Source organism: Felis catus, chromosome C1, assembly GCF_018350175.1.
Source record: "Felis catus isolate Fca126 chromosome C1, F.catus_Fca126_mat1.0, whole genome shotgun sequence".
Taxonomy (NCBI): domain Eukaryota; kingdom Metazoa; phylum Chordata; class Mammalia; order Carnivora; family Felidae; genus Felis; species Felis catus.
In genome coordinates, this window is record NC_058375.1 from 6,675,737 (window position 1) to 6,693,568 (window position 17,832).

The window sequence follows — 17,832 nt, forward strand, 5'->3', positions numbered from 1 at the left end:
CACAGCAACATGACCTGGTAGCCACAGCCACGATCCCTTTGCTGAGTGCCAGATAACAGGAGAGGGAAGCACTCGATGCCCCCACGCGAACAGCAGTGGCCTCACAGAAAAGCTGATTTTTGAGCTGGTCTCAAATGAGGTCCAGAAGGCACCGGGCCAGCAGAGGAAGGGGGCATCCTAGGCAACAGCATGTTCTAAGGCACAGAGGCATGAAAGATCATTGCATCAGCCACTCACTAGCTGTGTGACCTTGGGCAAATTTGTCTTGCTTATCCATAAAAAGGAAACGAAAACAACAGGGCTACCAAACATGGTAAGTATCCAACAAGATAATACACATGAAAGACCTTGGAAAAACTCTAACATGAAGGCAGAGTTACTATTAACAAGGAGGCGGGGAGGGCTGTGCATGCGTCCAGCACAGCCTAGGCTAGCTGAGCAAAAGAAAGCAAGAGCCTGGGGGCACCTGGGTGGCTCAGTCTTTTAAGCATCCAACTTCTGCTCTGGTTGTGATCTCCCAGTTCATGGGTTCGAGTCCTGCATTGGGCTCTGCACGGACAGTGTGGAGCCTGCTTCGGATCCTCTCTCTCTGCTCCCTCCCCACTTGCACGTGCACATTCTCTCTCCCTCTCTCTCTCTCTTTCTCTCAAAATAAATAAACTTATAAAAAAAAAAAAAAAAGCCAGAGGCTGGGAGCACCCCACTGGCTCAGTTGATAGAGCATGTGACTCTTGATCTCAGAGCCATGAGATCAAGCCCTGCGTTGAGCGTGGAGTCGCCACCAAGATAAATAAATAAATAGAGGCTGGCACCCAGCCCTGGTGTTAGAAGCCTGGGTCCCAGCCTCAGACACTTCCGTGAGAGCAGCCAATGTGGATGGCATCCCCTCGGGTTAGAATCCTGCCTAGATGAGAGAGGTTCCTTCCTGGTTAACAGGGTTGTATTACTTTCTCCTTCCTTGGACTCATGCCCCATAAATCATCTTCAGCTAAGACCAACGCTGACTTCACAAGCAGCTAAAGCAAGGGATCTGGGAGATCCAGGAAACACGAAGAAACTTGATTTTTTTTTTTCTTCCTGTTTGCCTTATTTCCTTCCTTTCCTCTTTTTCCTCATATCATGGAGCACTCGTATGGCTTTCCCTCTTTCTAAGCCTGGGAGTAATGGTTTTAATATGGAGTATTCACTGCATTTGCGTTTTGGATGACTGCTCCTAAAAGCTGTTTTTAAAGAGTCCCAGCAATCAAATACCCAGCTCCTGTGTTTGCACACAATTTCCCTTCTGCTTAAGCTCTCTTTGTGTTTACACACTGGACATCCAGCCGCTGGGTTAGGTCAAGGTACTGCTTTTAGCAACTCTGGAGATTGAAAACATGGTATATTCTGTACGTAGCGCTCCGGAGGGGGATGGAAGTGGGGAATGACAGACTGGGTAAAGGGGCAGATTTTGTTTACTGCAGAGTAGGTGAGAGGCATGAAAACTTTCAACAGCAGTAATGGAAGGAACACAGAGAAGGAGGCTTTGGGAGAATTTCAGGAGACAGAAATGCCAGGTGAGTGAGGGGCTGCTGAGAGAAACAGAGAGTGGGGAGTCCAAGGTAACAGGAAAAGTTTCTGGTGTTAGTGGCTGTGCAGATGCTGGTGTCACCACCAGGACGGGAAATACAAGAGGCAGGGCAGGTTTGGGGGAAGGGGCAGAATGGAAAGATGAGTTCAGTTCGGCACAAGTATTCATTAGCTTCTTGGGTCATTACTGGCGGCAGGTACCTTGTCAGGAACAACCAGAAATAAACAAGATCCCTGCTCTCCTGAAGCTTAGACTCCAGGGGTAGACGGTCAGCTTAGAGGAATAAACCAGCAAAATAACTGCAGGGGCCTATGTGAGCAAATGAAGTGGAATCATGTGATAGAGGGTGCTGCAGGGCGACCAGGGAAGGAAGGCCTGCCTATCAGACTTGGAGGGAAGATGCCAGCTGAGTTTGACAGTGACCCAAGGACAAGTAGAGAAGCAGCTTGAATATAGAAGCTTGGAGCTCAGGAGCCTGGGTGGCAGATGATCAGAAAGGATAGGCCAAAAGCGTTTTTGCAGGACATCATGCTAATTACAGAAAAATCAAAAATAAGTTAGGCTGTTTTATGTGTTTTCCCTAAGCTGGACGTTGAATACAGAGCTGCGGGATGCAATATGTAATTTATACACCTTTTTGCACATCGTATCACAAAAACTAAACTAAAAATACACTAAAAAAAAAAAAAAAAAAAGGAAGAGTCCCCGCCCTGGGTCCCCCTAGGCTTTGCCAAGGCGGCTCTGTCTGCATCAGAGCGCGGACCGAGCGGCGTCGGCCGGTTCTCACTCCCGGCGCCGTGGCCCAGGCCGGCCCCGCCCAGCCTTTCGCTCGGAGCGGACGCCCGCCCAGGCTGCGCCGTCGCCCCGCCCACGCTCACATGCCGGCCAATGGGCGCGCGGGATCCGGGCCCACACCCCCGCCGCGTGCCGCCCCGGGCTCGCGCCGCCGCGTGACGTCACGGCCCGGCCCCCGCCACGTGACGGCCGCGCGCCGGGCTCCGGCTGGTGCTGGGCTCGCGCCGCAGAGGCCGGTGAGGCGCCGGCGGCCACGCCGCGGAGGGCGCTGAGCGAGGGAGCGGGTTGTGCGGCCGCGCGCGCATGGAGGCGGCGCCGGCAGCCGCCTGAGGGCCGCGGGAAGAGCGGAGCGGGCCACCTCGCGCATCCCTCGAGCGGCCTCGCTCCCCGGGCACCCGGAGGCGGCGGGCCGTGGAGCCGGCGCGGCCATGGCGACGGGCACGCAGCAGAAGGAGAACACGCTGCTTCACCTCTTCGCCGGCGGGTGAGCGTCCCGTCCAGACCCTGCGTCCTCCCCCTCCCCACGCCCTGGGGCGCCCCCTGCCCCCCGGTTACCCGCCCTCGCCGAGCCGGAACGCCGGCTCCCAGAGGAGGAAGTCCCGGCGGTGGGGAGGCCCTGGGGGCGCGGGCCTTCCCCCACCTCGGGCCGCATCCCCCGGGGGTGGTTTCACCCCGAGCCCGCCGCGCTCCCACGCCCTTTCTCCCCCGCCTCGGCGAGTCTGGCTTTTTCTCCTCTTAAACAATCAGAGGCTGGCGTGACGAGTGTCACTCGGGGGCGGTCCTGCCTGGCCACTGGGGCTCGGTCCGCCCCACATCCTCCCGGCCGGCCGCCCTGGCTGTGCTGCACTCGCTGTCCTTCTGCCCGGATTGTGCTCCAGGGCCTGTTTCCCAAGGGCCTGGGCAGTCTTGCGGGTGCTGGGGTGGGCCCGGGGGGTCCTCGGGGTCGCGCCGCGGCGAGTTCAGCCAGCCTAGAGGGCTGCAGGTGTTGGGCATCAGCAGGGGCCTGGAAAGTAGCGCTGGCGAGCCGCGATGCTGGCCCGCAACCCGCGGGAGGGCCTCTGGGGGCCTTGGGGTGGGGGGATGAGGTCGGGGCGGTGTGTTGAAATGCTTCTCACCTGCCGGTGGACGCGTCCACCGTAAGATGTGCCCTGTTTTGAGAGCTGCATTTTTTTGATCGTCATGCACCTTGTATTTTTCAGCGGTGGCAACGCAGTTTTAGGGAGGTTGGGTGGTAGGGGGGTTAGGAAGGGAGCTGATCTTTCGATTCTTCGGAAAATAGTAGTGAAAATATTTTTGAGTATTAGTAATTTTTTTTTTCCTTTTAATACAGCTGGTGGCTTTGGGTCCTTTTGCAGTCTTCCAGGTATTTGAGGTCCTCAAATAAGAGGCCTGGCACAGCAATTTTTTAAGTGTGGGACAGTCTGCATACAATAGAATTTATTGTGGATTATCATCTTGACTTGAGTATTTCAGTTGCAGCTTGGCCTGAAGTGTGCTCCTTCTTACAAACCAGTAACGGTGGAGAACTTAACCTGCCCAAAAGTAAGGGATGAAAATGTTCCTGAACTCTTTGTTCTTATGTAGGTGATCACCCACTTTGTTTCTCCAGCCAGAAAGTTTTGGTTCTTCATAGATAGGAAGAATTTCTCATTCATCTCTAGCCTGTCCTTCCTTCTCCATCCGGTCACATCATCCCCCAGTGTTTCCTGAGAGTAACGGGTATGGGGGTGTATTCCTAAATTAATCTAGCGTATTAATTTTCATTCTGGGGAGTTTGAAACAGGTTGGCCGTGCAAAAGTCTTTTCTCAAGCCAAGAAGGGTAATTTTTAAAAATGATGTCTTACTCCCTAATTTTGATTTCCTGTTTTTAGTGAGGTTGTTTTTTTTTAAATTTTTTTTCCACGTTTTTATTTATTTTTGGGACAGAGAGAGACAGCATGAACGGGGGAGGGGCAGAGAGAGAGGGAGACACAGAATCGGAAACAGGCTCCAGGCTCTGAGCCATCAGCCCAGAGCCCGACGCGGGGCTCGAACTCCCGGACCGCGAGATCGTGACCTGGCTGAAGTCAGACGCTTAACTGACTGCGCCACCCAGGCGCCCCATAGTGAGGTTTTTTAAAAAAATTCTTTGTATCCCAGACTAGGAGAGTTACCTGGTCTGGAGCAGCTTCTGTGAGGCTTACTGCAAAATCTGTCGCCCTGTCTTGATGAATTTCCCTACCTGCCCTTCACAGTGCCCTCTGGCTGCTAATTCTCCTACTGGAGCTCCAGCCTCTTCCCTTGTGATGGAGGAGAATTGCAGCCGCGGCACAACTCACGCGGACTGATTAAAATGTAGAGTTGATTAGGGTGGTGCCCGAAGCCATCGTATTTAACAGGTTTCAGTTCCATCTTCTACAGCAGCTCCGGATCTCTTGTAGATACTCAAGACAGAATGAATCTTCGAAGGGCTGTTTTGGCAGTAAGGAATTGGATTTTGATACATTCCCACTAGCCTAAGATATGTATGTTACTTCCCTTTCCTTTTATGAAAGAACACTAGTATATCATATAGTTAAAATCAGTAAAGCCAGTGGGGCCGCCTGGCCCAAAGGCAGACTCCCTGCTTCACTCTAACTAGTAGTTTCCACTGTTGTGAAGCTGGCATCTTTCCAAAACTCTAAGATTCATTATCTTTGGAAGGAAGTCAGAGCCCTTTGTTTGTAAATTTGTCACATTCTTCCCATTTAGTGAATAGCCATTGGGAACTAATACCAAGCAAGTTTAACTTATCAGTAATTAATGATATCGAATAACTATGTATCAGGTATAAGAGGCTTATGACTAAGTTGAAAATTAACATTAGAGCCTGGGAAATAACAACTTCGTCCCAAACAACTCCTAGTCCTTTAAGTTTCTTTAACTTTGTTTTTAAAGACAGTTTCTTGGGTTCTTTGCAAAGGCAAAAAATACTCCTACATTAATCTGTAATAGTCCTCTTTTTAACACAGTGTTACCCTTAAAGAAGAGAACTGCAGGAAAAACCACCCACAAAGCAACACCTAAAAATAAGCTCTTTGGAAAAGGTTCTCTGCATGTATATGTGTACCGAATGTAATTTCATAGCTAATTTTAAAATAGGCTCGTATTCTTTAAATTGCTTTCTTCTTAGTAATATATTGAGTTTTAATGACAGCACGGGAGTGAATTTTCTGAGTATACCTGTAGTCACTCTGCTGTTCAGTGCTTGCCATGAAACGGTGAACACAATTTCCAAGCCCAGTGACTGGAGTTCAGTGAGGATGTTAAAGTAATTTTATGACAGGGCTCCCTAACTTATTCTGATGACATAATTTCTTTTTAATCTTATTTCTGATTTTTTACAAACAAATAACTGGACATCCTTATGTGTACATGTATGTGTAGGTCTCTGATTGGTTTCTTAGGATAAACCATTAAAGGTACAATCACTGAGGCAAAACCCATCTTTAAGGTTTAGACACCTACCAGCACATTGATTCGTAACCAGCTCTTACGATGTGTTACTTCTGCATGGGTGGACGTCGTTCGTTGGATGTTGATTTTTAGTATCTTTAGGGATACTGCAGTTTTCTGCTTTCTTCCCTCTCCCCAAATCTGGGTTGTATTGTTATCAAAGTAAAAAGCATGTTTAAACAGGTTTTGTTACTACATAACAAAACCTGTGGTTCCTTTTCTACTGTTTAAGCATTCTCAGGAAGAGAAACGCCGAAATCCTTTGGAGTGGCCCTTCTGGGTCCGGATGTTATATCTATTAAGAAGAATCCTTTAATGGGGTGCCTGGGTGGATTAGTCAGTTAGGTGTCTGACTTCCGCTCAGGTCATGATCTCAGGTGAGTTCAAGTCCCGTGTGTCAGGCTCTGTGCTGACATCTCAGAACCTGGAGCGTGCTTCAGATCCTGTCTCCCTCTCTCTCTGCCCCTCCCCCCTTCTCTCTCTCTCTCTCTCTCTCTCTCTCTCTCTCTCTCTCTCTCTCTCTCAAAAATAAGCATTAAAAAAAAAAAAGAAAAATCTTTTAAACTTTCCTTCTCAGATGTCTCAGGGGTTCTGGCAGTCCATATAATGTTAGTGACACCCTTCGGCTGCTGAAGAAGCAGTGACAGCCAGGCGACGACTTGGTAGACGTGCTCAGCACCTGGAAGAGCCGGGCTAAGCTGTCCCGGGAGTTAGAGGCAGATGACCTGGATTATCTGCTTTAGCCCTATTTTGGTGGCATGTGTTTTTTCCTTTGTCGTCAAAGCCTTTAAAATGTATCTTAGTGGGACTATAGTATGTCTTTAAGGTTTTAAAATAGGTAATCCAAGGTGTGTCCAAGATTGAGTATCGCCCCCCCCTCCCCTGCATTATGGACATCTGTCACCTGGTATACTTGTACTTTGCTTGTGCCTAGGAATGTAATCTGTATCAGCTAATGGTCCCCTTGGGAGTGTAAGCCGCGCGTGTTGTGTTTGACAGGGGGCCTGCCGTGCTGAAAGAAATTTTGGTAAAAGAAATTTGGTAAAATTTTGGTGTGCACATAATATTTTATGTAAGACTTAGTTATATCAAGAATATACGTTGGCTTTTGCTTCTTCAGTGTATTTTACATATGTGACAGACTTTTTTTTAATTTTTAATTTTATTTTAGAGAGTGCGTGAGAGCGGAGTAGAGGGGCAGAGTCGGGGGAGGAGAGGGAGAGAGAGAATCCCAAGCAGGCTCCATGCTCAGTGCAGAGCCCAGCACGGGGCTCAATCCCGAGACCCTGGGATCAGGGCCTGAGCCAAAATCAAGAGTTGGACGGACGGACGCTCAACCTACTGAGCCGCCCAGGCACCCCTGTGACAGACAGTTTTAAAGGTCGTGTGGTGTTTGTATGAAGGATTCCCGCTGGAAGTAGCCTTCATGGGAATAGCAACCGTGTCAGTTTTCATCACCTTTCATCACTGGTAGACTTCAAGTACAGTATCACACTTGTTACAGATGCCTAATCGATACTTATTTAATGATTGACTAACTGAATAAAAGGTAGTGTGTGGCTTATCTGGGGTTTAGATTTATGTGCTCTGTTAAATTGTCCCAAATAAAAGTAGTGCTTTGATTATTTATGAATTGGGAACATGGTTCTCTATTAAGATTTGCTGAAACTCTAATTGGCATACAGTAACATTATTTTGGATTTGTGGATTTGCTAAAAATGATTCTCCTCAGGTTTAGAAAATACTGTAGAGTTTTTTATTCATTCGGTAGGGCGCTATTTACCGGCGCCTAAGTGGCTCAGTCGGTTGAGTGTCCCCAACTTCAAGGTCATGATCTCGAGGTTCCTGAGTTCGAGCCCTGCGGCGGGCTCTCTGTGCTGACAGCCTGGAGCCTGCTTCAGATTCTGTGTCTCCCTCTCTCTCTGTCCCTCCCCCACCTGCACTCGCTCGCATGCTCGCGCGCTCTCTCTCTCTCTCTCTCTCTCAAAAATAAAAAAAGAAAGTAGGGTGCTATTTAAATGTTCTAAGTGATACAGAATATAGGAAATAGCATCTAAAAGATAATTAGCTGCATAAAAACGATGCATTTTGCTTTGAGTAAATACAGAATTTGCGTTAACTGAAATCTTCTAAGCCTTATGCCAGGTATTCAAATAAGACATTCCAGAATATTATATATAAACAGGTACTAGTGTTTTCAAGTCGTGACTATGGAGATAGCCAATGAAAAGGGGAATTACTGAAAACTCCATAGATTGGGATCACAGGTTGTCTGGCGGGTACCGTTTGTTGGTGGAATCCACGTTGTAGCTATTGTGTGGAAGCTGTGAATCTGGAAAACAGTTTACTCTCGGTTGGGTAGCGATTATAATAAAGAGCACATTGATCTCGGCTTTAGTGTCTAGGATGAGTGACTGTGTATGTAGAAAACCGGTTCTTGTTGAAAACATCTAGCTTTTGAAAGGTGTCCTTGTTACTTGATACTCAGAGTTGAAGAGGTAAAAATTTGCATAATTAAACGTTTTTGTGTCGCTGGTCTAATAAAGATAGAAAAAAATCTAGTGTGAATGTTGTAAGAGTGATAGTCTAGCTTTGTTCTGCATAAACTGGAAGAGAGAAACCTGGTCCATAGCGGGAAAATAATCAGGTACGGCTTATGTGGGTAAAATGAAAAGGTTAAACACATGTTTATGTGATAAACACAAGACTTCAGTTCTGGGCTGAAGGAATGAGGGGGGGTGGTGCATATAAGAATAATTAGTAAGAGGGGGAAAAGACACAGAAAAATCCAGGTAATAGATTTTTTAGGAAATTGGGCAGATAGATTCTAGAGAGCAGCTCTCTCTCGTGACCGGTTCAGGACATAATTTAACCGCTCGCTGCTCATGGCCTTTCTGCTACCCTGTTCAAACCCTTTCCGTGGTTTCACTGAGTGGAATATCCCACAGAGAGTTATCTCTGAACTTGGGCATCAGTAGTTAGAGCAGTATTACCTTGGGAGCAAAATCAAAATCCTATCCAGGGAGTTTCCTCATAACTGTTGGAAGAAACATAGCCTCCTAGAAACACAAGTCCTAACTGCTTTTTGGAAGATTATTGATAATACTAAAATTCTGTAAGTGGTTTCTTGAATTAGTGAGGGTGTAAATTTTTTCTTATTGACTAGGCTCATTTAGGAGGCTTTCATTTGTAAGTAATAAAAATTCACTTCCAACTGGCTTGATTATTGATTGGCACATACACCTAACTTTTAGAGAACAGGCTTCGGGGAGGGCTTATTTAAACGGCTCGACATCATCACTACAGGACCCCTCAGTGATTCCTGTGTTCCAGAAATAGCCGCAAGATTCCAAGATTGGAGATCATGAACACAGAACGGCTTCCAGAAGTTCCTAGTGTTTCTCCACCATTGAAAAGTCTTGAGCTTAATCTGATTGGGCCGACTCTAATGCACCCATCTCTAAACCAGTTACTGCTCCCAGGGGATTATGCCGTTTATTTTGGGCCGAATCATGTGCCCAACTCTGAACAGATGACATGGCAACATAGATGGTGTTACGTTGATTAAGTGAGTCAGGGCTAAAACCAGAAATGGGTTCGATGTGGTCCAAACTGCATGACTTAAGAAATTAGGCGTCTTATGAAGACAGAGGAAGAGGGGAGTGGAGGCCGGCGAGGCAAACAGCAGTGCCCTCCACATTGGTTCTACTGCCTTCAAATATAATGTCCAGTTTGTTGATACAGAACAGCGTTTCTCAACCTTGGCCAGATCATCGTTTGGGGAAGGGCAGGGTGTTACTGTCGGTTTCCTGTGCGCCCCGTGCAGGATGTGTGGCAGCATCCCTGGTCTCTCCCCACCAGATGCCCAGTACCCCCTCCCCCAAGAGCAACAGCTAAAAATGTCTCCAGACCCAGCTGGGTGTCACTCGGGTGGGGGCATCATTGCCACAGTTGGGAACCACTGGCCTCGAGTAGTGTTCTGCAAATCTTGATCACACAGCCCTATGATTAAAATGTTTGCGCATATCTGCATATGTTTATATTCTGGATTTCATACATATTATAAAGCATATACACAAAATAGAAAGTAAATGGTGGAGATTAGAAATAAACTGGAATTTTATTTTATTTTTCCTGTAATTATTTTCCTGTATTCCACTGTGCACACTTAGAGCGTGTCCCCCGCTTTGGAGACGAGTGGTCTTAAATATTGGTATCCAGTCAGACTTGCTTTCCTGACGATGTGATGCCAGCACTGTCACCATGGGTGTGACTTTTCCTGTTGTCCGTGCGTCCGCTGCCTTCGCCCCACAGCTGAACCCAGAGGAGTCTATCCTAAAACTTAGAAAAAGGGGGCAGAATCTGCCTGACTGCCGCTGACCACTTCACCCCACACTGTATATACGGAGCAGACAGGTTATAGTTGTCAGCCATGTGGAGTGTTGAGAGAGGGTTTTGCTGTCCCATCCCATACCCTGTCCCGGTCCCTACTGATCTGGGCTGTAGTTAGAGGGGACTAGAAGCATAAAGGACTGACTGGTACCTTGCGCTATGGCCAGTGCCCCCCGCAGGTGGGAGGCTGCTGCATTAGCCATGCCAGGTGGATGAGAAGGGACCGGTGTGGTGTGCTTAGGGCGGACATGGGGGTGTCTTCCCACCAAGTGCCGGTTTTGCTGCCCCCTGACTGGCATGGGAGAATCCTCTGGTGGGCCCGTTGGCTTGGCGTCACGGAGCATGGGGAGCAGAGGAAGGAGAGGCGCCTGGTGCTGCCTGCAGGTAAAGCTGAAAGGAAACCGGGGGCCGAATTGCTGGTCGGACCAGTAGGAGGATTCCCGGTGTTGGGGCTCGCGGTGGAGATCGAACACCATTCCAGGCAGGCTTGCACAGCATCTACGCTGGAATCTGGAATCGTAACATTTGCCGAGGCCATTAACGTAACGCACAGCCAGGTGGACCCGCGGCAAGACCAACCAATTGCGGAAGACCGCTGCGCTCCTCTCTGCCCTCGTGCCCAGAACACCCTGGAAGGAAGGGAAGAAAAAGCGGACCGAGTCCCATCAAGCCACACTTCTAGCTGGCGGTGCTGGAGGGACGTTTTGGATCAGATTTGGGATTGAAGTTTTAGGACTGAATTTGAAGGTCTGAAAGTTCCTGGAAAAATCATGGAATCTGCTCACGGTGTCATAGATAAGAAAGAAAGGGGGGAATCCAGTAGAACGCACCTGAAGAGCAGAGACGGGGGAGGGCTGGTGGACAGAGTTAATGTCTTTTTCTGAACCGAGACTCAGGAAGAGCCCAGTTTAAAAAATACTGTATGGGGTGCCTGGGTGGCTCAGTCAGTTGAGTGTCTGGCTCTTGGTCTCGACTTGGGTCATGATCTCACAGTTGTGGGATCCAGCCCCACGTCGGGCTCCGTGCTGATGAGTGTGGAGCCTGCTTGGCATTCTCTCTCTCTCCCTATCTCCCTACCCCTACCCAACTCGTGTTCTCTCTCTCTCTCTCTCTCTCTCTCTCTCTCTCTCTCTCTCTCTCTCTCTCACAATAAATAAATAAGCATTAAAAAAAAATAAATACAGAGTCACGGTGGACAGGGTTTTATCCGAGCTGAGGTGACCACGGTTAGGAGCCAAGCTAATATTGCAGGTCGTCTTTGTATCATAGAATTGAGAATTGATGTAGGAACTTTTTCCTACATTTAATGTAATTAATTTGTTGTAATCATAAGTGCTTTGGACCCAACGTGATTAAATATTTTTAGAAAAAGTTGGAAAGCCAGTTCAGAGAAGTCCATATTTCTGTTCATATTCTCAGACAGATGAAGGTCTTATACTTGCTGGTTCATGAAGGAAAAAAAAAAAAGTTGAGCTGAAAGGTATTTTAAAATATTCTTGCTATGAAATGTTCTGAATTTCAGGAAGAATCTTCTTTGGGAATTTCAGTTCAGTATCGGAACTTCTTTCCTTCTAGTTAAAATTGAGTATTTTAGCGGCCATGTATCCATCACAGCTTAATAACTTAAAATGTTTTCTAGTGACTTAAAAAAAATGACTTTAGGGCCACCTGGGTGGTTCAGTCAGTTAAGCATCGTCTGACTCTTGGTTTCAGCTCCGATCATGAGCTCACAGTTTGTGAGACTGAGCCCCATCCCATGTCAGGCTCTGCACTGAGAGATTCTGTCTCTCTCCTTCTCTGTCTCCCTCTCCCTTGCTCATGCTCGCGCTCGCTCTCTCTCTCTCTCTCTCTCTCAAAATAAATAAACTTAAAAAAAAAGTCTTAAAATAGATGGTCATTTCTCTCATCTGAGGGTTTTTTTTTCCTAGTAGGCAGGGAGGGGCTCACCCAGAGTAGTGACTTCTTACCATTGTTTACAGTTGGCAGTGTTTTTCCCTTTAGTCTTTTCCTGTAACAGCCTGAGGCGGCATCCCCTCTGTCTAGTAGAAGAGGCGCCTGGTGAGTGGTCTAGAAGGCCAGGGCCTTTTCACACCCCTGCCCCTCCTGCCATGGGCACAGTGTGTAACACAAAAAGTGACTGGCGTTGAGTGTGGTCTGTTGCCCTCAAAGAGGTCACCGCCCTGCTCTCAGTGGGGCACTTGGCTTTGTTGGGTGAGCGCACCTTCCAGGGGGTCCTCCTTTGATCGGTGGCGTGGATTTGGTTGATGGTTGGCCAGACGAAGGAACGTAACTGACATGGGGACAAAGCAAAAGGCGGTTGACCTGTGTTTGAATTTACTGACTTTCTTATGAAAGACTACCCACCCAGAAGTTCTGTTTTTTCCCCGCGGTGTGGAGTGGTGTTATTGAACATGAATAGATTGCAGATATTTCTTTATCTTACTCTGCAGTGTGTAAGTTTTCCAGTATTTCCAAATGTTACACCTTTTAAGCACGTGGTCATTTTCCTCATAAGTCAGGGTTATTTATTTTGTGTGAATATACCTGAGTTAGAAAGTTAATTTTTATCTCTTTTTTTTAACACTTCACCACCACCACTTTCTTTAGTGGTGACCCATTTTCTTTGGATACATTCCAGTGCTTAGAGCAACTTATACAGGCCAGTATTCAGTTAGGCTCACAATTTTTTTTTGATGCAAAAGAACACAGAGTTTTAAAGGCCTAGTTGTCTAATCAGCCGTTTCCCATTTTGAGTGTGAAAGTAAATAGCCTAAATGAGCCAACAAAACCATCTTTCTGTCATACTCCCGAAGAGTATAGTGAGGGGAGCGCTGACTTTGGAGGGAGAGGGTCTGGATTTGGGTCTCCGTTGAGACACGTAGTCACTTTGTGACTTTGAGAAAGTGTGTGACCTCCTTGAGACCCGTGTTCCCCATCTAAAAAGTAAGGCTAGGGGCGCCTGGGTGGCGCAGTCGGTTAAGCCTCCGACTTCAGCTCAGGTCACAATCTCACGGTCCGTGAGTTCGAGCCCCGCGTCAGGCTCCGGGCTGATGGCTCGGAGCCTGGAGCCTGCTTCTGATTCTGTGTCTCCCTCTCTGCCCCTCCCCCGTTCATGCTCTGTCTCTCTCTCTCCCAAAAATAAATAAAAACGTTGAAAAAAAAATAAAAAAAAAAATAAATAAGTAAAAAGTAAGGCTAATGCCACCTGCAAAGTCCGTGAGGGTCAAATGATAGTGGTTTGATACTTCAACTCCTTCCTGCCTTTCTCCCTTCCCATGCCGATTGTGATCCCCTAAATTGCATCTGTGGTTGGTGGGCTTTGGCCCACAGTTCAGAAAACACTGCTGCATGAACAGCTTCATTTACGGTGTGTTATTATCATGTTTTTAAAGCAGGTTTGCCTAAATAGCCAAAAATTACTGTTTTCCTCTCCACCCTCCCACAGCCCCCACCCCCCAGTCTGTATATATCGTTTTCTTTTTCTACCATTCATACTCCTCATGGTAAATTGGGGTAAATAATAACTCCTACCTCATAGGCTTGTTGGAGGATTGAATGCCTACTGTAAAATAATCAGTCATTGGCAATAATGCTATTATTTAAAGTGATAAATAATCACTGGAAGCTAGTTAGCTTCCAGCTCTTAGTTATCTATATTTCACTTGCTCTATCAAACTTCGGGCTCTTGATTTTAAAATACTGCCTGTGAAGGGGCACCTGGGTGGCTAAGTGCGACTATTAAGTGCAACTCTTAAGCCAAAATTGTGGCTCAGGTCATGATCCTCACGGTTATGAGATTAAATCCCTCACTGGATGTGGATCCTGCTTAAGATTCTCTCTCTCTCTGCCCCCTTCCCCATGTATATGCTCTCGCTTTCTCTCTCTTTCAAAATAGTAATAATAATAATACTATTGTTATTATTACTACTACTACTACTGTATGGGGTTTTACTACTTCAGGGTCTGTGCCGGGTGCTGGATTCACTTCCAGATTTCCAACACTTCTTTCTGGTGGGGTAGGGAAGCTAACTTAAGTAATTCTGTGTCTGCCAGCGCCTGTCCTTTCCTGTTGTTACTGTTTCCCAATCACAGGTGCTGGTGCTTATCATTTTTATTGAGCCACCTGTCTGCCAGGTGCTGTCCTTGAAGTGCAAGAACATGTAAATACACAGTCCCTCCCCACGCGGAGCTCCTGGGCTAAGGGAGCCTGTGACAGAAGGTAGAGAGTATGTGCTGTTTTCAAACATTTAGATCCCTTGAAAGACATTCTCCTTGAAATCTCGATTTAATAATTCCTTTGCTTAGCAAATACTGTTTGTGAACTTGTGAGTCCTGATGCCAGGGATACAGAGATGATTCAGACACGGATCTTGATCATCAGTGTTTTCCAAAGAATAAAACATTTATTTGTGGTGGTAGGATGGTTTTAGATGATATGTCACGTTGTTAATTATAACTAGCACGTCAAACGTGCAATTTCATGGATTTTTTTTTTTATTTTACATCCAAATTAGTTAGCATATAGTGCAGCAATGATTTCAGGAGTAGATTCCTTAATGTCCCTTACCTATTTAGCCCATCCCCCCTCCCACACTCCCTCCTGTAACCCTGTGTTTGTTCTCCATATTTAAGAGTCTCTTCTGTTTTGTCCCCCTCCCTGTTTTTATATTATTTTTGTTTCCCTTCCCTTATGTTCATGTTTTGTCTCTTAAAGTCCTTGTATGAGTGGAGTCATATGACACTTGTCTTTCTCTGAGTGACTAATGTCACTTAGCATAATAGCCTCCAGTTCCACCCACATAGTTGCAAATGGCAAGATGTCATTCTTTCTGCTTGCCGAGTAATACTCCATTGTGTGTCTATACCCCATCTCCTTTATCCATTCATCCATCGATGGACATTTGGGCTCTTTCCATACTTTGGCTATTGTCGATAGTGCTGCTAGAAACATGCATGTGTCCCTTCGAAACAGCACACCTGTATCCCGTGGATAAATGCCTAGTAGTGCAATTGCTGGGTCATAGGGTAGTTAGATATTTAGTTTTTTTAAGGAACCTCCATACTGTTTTCCAGAGCAGCTGTACCAGTTTGCATTCCCACCAACAGTCAAAAGAGATCTCTCTCTCCGCATCCTCGCCAACATCTGTTGTTGCCTGAGTTGTTAATGTTAGCATTCTGACAGGTGTGAGGTGGTGTCTCATTGGGGTTCTGATTTGTATTTCCCTGATGATGAGTGATGTTGAGCATTTTTTCATGTCTTGGTTGGCCATCTGGATGTCTTCCTTGGAGAAGTGTCTATTCATGTCTTTTGCCCATTTCTTCACTGAATTATTTGGTTTTTGGGTGTTGAGTTTGGTAAGTTCTTTATAGATTTTTGGATACTAACCCTTTATCTGATATGTCGTTTGCAAATATCTTCTCCCATTCCGTCAGTTGCCTTTTAGTTTTGCTGATTGTTGCCTAATTTCATGGATATTATTAAGAAAAGTGAAAGTGGGTATTTTAGGATAAACCAGGTGAGTTGTTTTGAAGAAAAATACTTAAATTCTTAATTGTAATATTTTGATTTGAACAAACGGTAAAGGGTGATTAGGAGAGCCCTGATTGAGGGAGACTGAGGGACACGTGAGGACTTCATCATTAAGAGGAGCTTTATGGGGTGCCTGGGTGGCTCAGTCGGTTAAGCGTACGACTTTGGCTCTGGTCATGATCTCACGGTTCATGAGTTTGAGCCCCGCGTCAGGCTCTGTGCTGACAGCTCAGAGCCTGGAGCCTGCTTCAGATTTTGTGTCTCCCTCTCTATCTCTCTCTGCCCCTCCCCTGCTTTGTTCCGTCTCTCTCTCTCTCTCTCTCTCTCAATCTGTCAAAAATAAACATTAAAAAAAAGGAACTTTAGCTAAAGCTCCCTGGGATCATGACCTGAACCAAAATCAAGAGTTGGACACTTAACCGACTGAGCCACCCAGGCGCCCTCAAATCAATCCTATTTCTTTTCATTTTTTTAGTTTATTTATTTTGAGAGAGAGAGCATGAGCAGGGCAGGGGCAGAGAGAAGGAGAGAGAAAGAATCCCAAGCAGGCTTCACGCTGTCAGCACAGAACCCAATGCAGGACTGAGCTCCTGAACTGTGAGATCAACCGAGAGTCGGACACTTAGCTGACTGAGCCACCCAGGCACCCCCAAATCAATCCTATTTTATTAGAAGTCTGTGTTGTGTTAAACGTTGATTTTTCAAAATAGTAGCATTACCTGAATAATACTTGACTGTGAAAAGCTGCATTTTCTAGAATATTCATTGCAGCATGGCAGTGAAGTTGGAAAAGACTAACAGTAACAGGCTAAAATGTTAAACATTGGCACAGAGTGATAGTATGTTGTCATTACAAGTGATGATGTAGGTGTGGATGTGACACAGAGAGACGGTCACAGCATCCAGGTAAGTGGGGGAGGGGGGGGCGGCGGCATGGGGATTAAAAAATCAGTAATGAAAACCCTAAAGGATGCGCTAATGTGTTAACCGTGGTTCTCTCTTTAGCTGCTGGGATTTCAACAAATTCTTTTTGCCCTCCCAGCATGTTCTAATTATGAAATAAACCTCGGTGCCTTTTTTCTTAATAGGGGAACATTAAATTTTACATTTTCTTTGTACAAGGAATGGTATAGCATTTCTGATGTGATTGTGATTTCTTCTCTGACAGGTGTGGGGGCACGGTTGGTGCTATTTTCACTTGTCCGCTGGAAGTCATTAAGACACGGTTGCAGTCTTCCAGATTAGCTCTTCGGACAGTCTATTATCCTCAGGTTCATCTGGGGACCATTAGTGGAGCTGGAATGGTGAGACCAGCATCGGTGACGCCTGGGCTCTTCCAGGTTCTGAAGTAAGTGCCCTCCCCTTCTGGACCCCTGCCCCCGCTCTCATCGGGCCCGTCAGATGAGACGGTCCGCTTGCAGTCTCTGTCCAAACTGAAGAATCTGGTTCCTGTACCAGAACCTTTGAGCTCTGACCTCCCCTGGCAGTGGGGCTGCCTGTGATCATCTGGCCATGGTCAGAGTAAACCTAAGAGAGCAAACCAAAAATCCATGTTGAAAGTGTTGCATCAGAGTTGCTCTTGCCCCAGATCTTTTGAGGGCCAGCAAGATCTGGGGTGGCAGAGTGAAGTTAAAAATGTTAAAGCTGCACCAGAGAAGTGTTGTGACTATTTTAAGAGAAAATAACACAGAAACAAAATGTTTGAGGTTTTTTTTACTTTTTGTTTGGAGATCATTTACATTTACAGAAAAGTTGCAACACCTGTTTGGTGAAATTGTTTTCTCCCCGTGTTTGTTTAATACTGAGGCTGCCTTCGTGGTGTATTATTTTTACTGCATTAAATATGTCTTATTTGATTACAAAGTGGCTAAACATTCATAGGCTGAATTTGGCTTATTAGTCTCTATGCTTAAGGCAGAAGCAGAAATTCAGAAGGGCGCCTGGCAATGCCGGCATTTTAGCAGGGGGCTGTGTACTTGAAAAGAGGTGCCGTTGAATTGAGCTAAATGTGGTTGTCAGACCTCTGAGACATCACTGGGAAAGGGTGTGTTCAAGGAAGACAATGCTGTTTAT

General features: G+C 46.4%; 1 protein-coding gene across 2 annotated transcripts in view; it reads left to right on the forward strand.

Moving 5' to 3' along the window:
- The first annotated feature begins 2,567 nt into the window (after nt 1-2,567).
- SLC25A33 (solute carrier family 25 member 33) overlaps nt 2,568-17,832 on the forward strand; it is a 33,921-nt gene continuing 18,656 nt past the window's right edge. The window contains exons 1-2 of one of the 2 annotated variants that reach the window (XM_023258078.2): nt 2,568-2,846; nt 16,928-17,107. In XM_023258078.2, coding sequence (XP_023113846.1) covers nt 2,791-2,846; nt 16,928-17,107 — 236 coding nt within the window. In that variant the 5' untranslated portion in view covers nt 2,568-2,790. Of the gene's footprint in view, nt 2,847-16,927; nt 17,108-17,832 lie in introns of those variants that run through there. The other variant, XM_023258079.2, reaches the window with a different exon arrangement.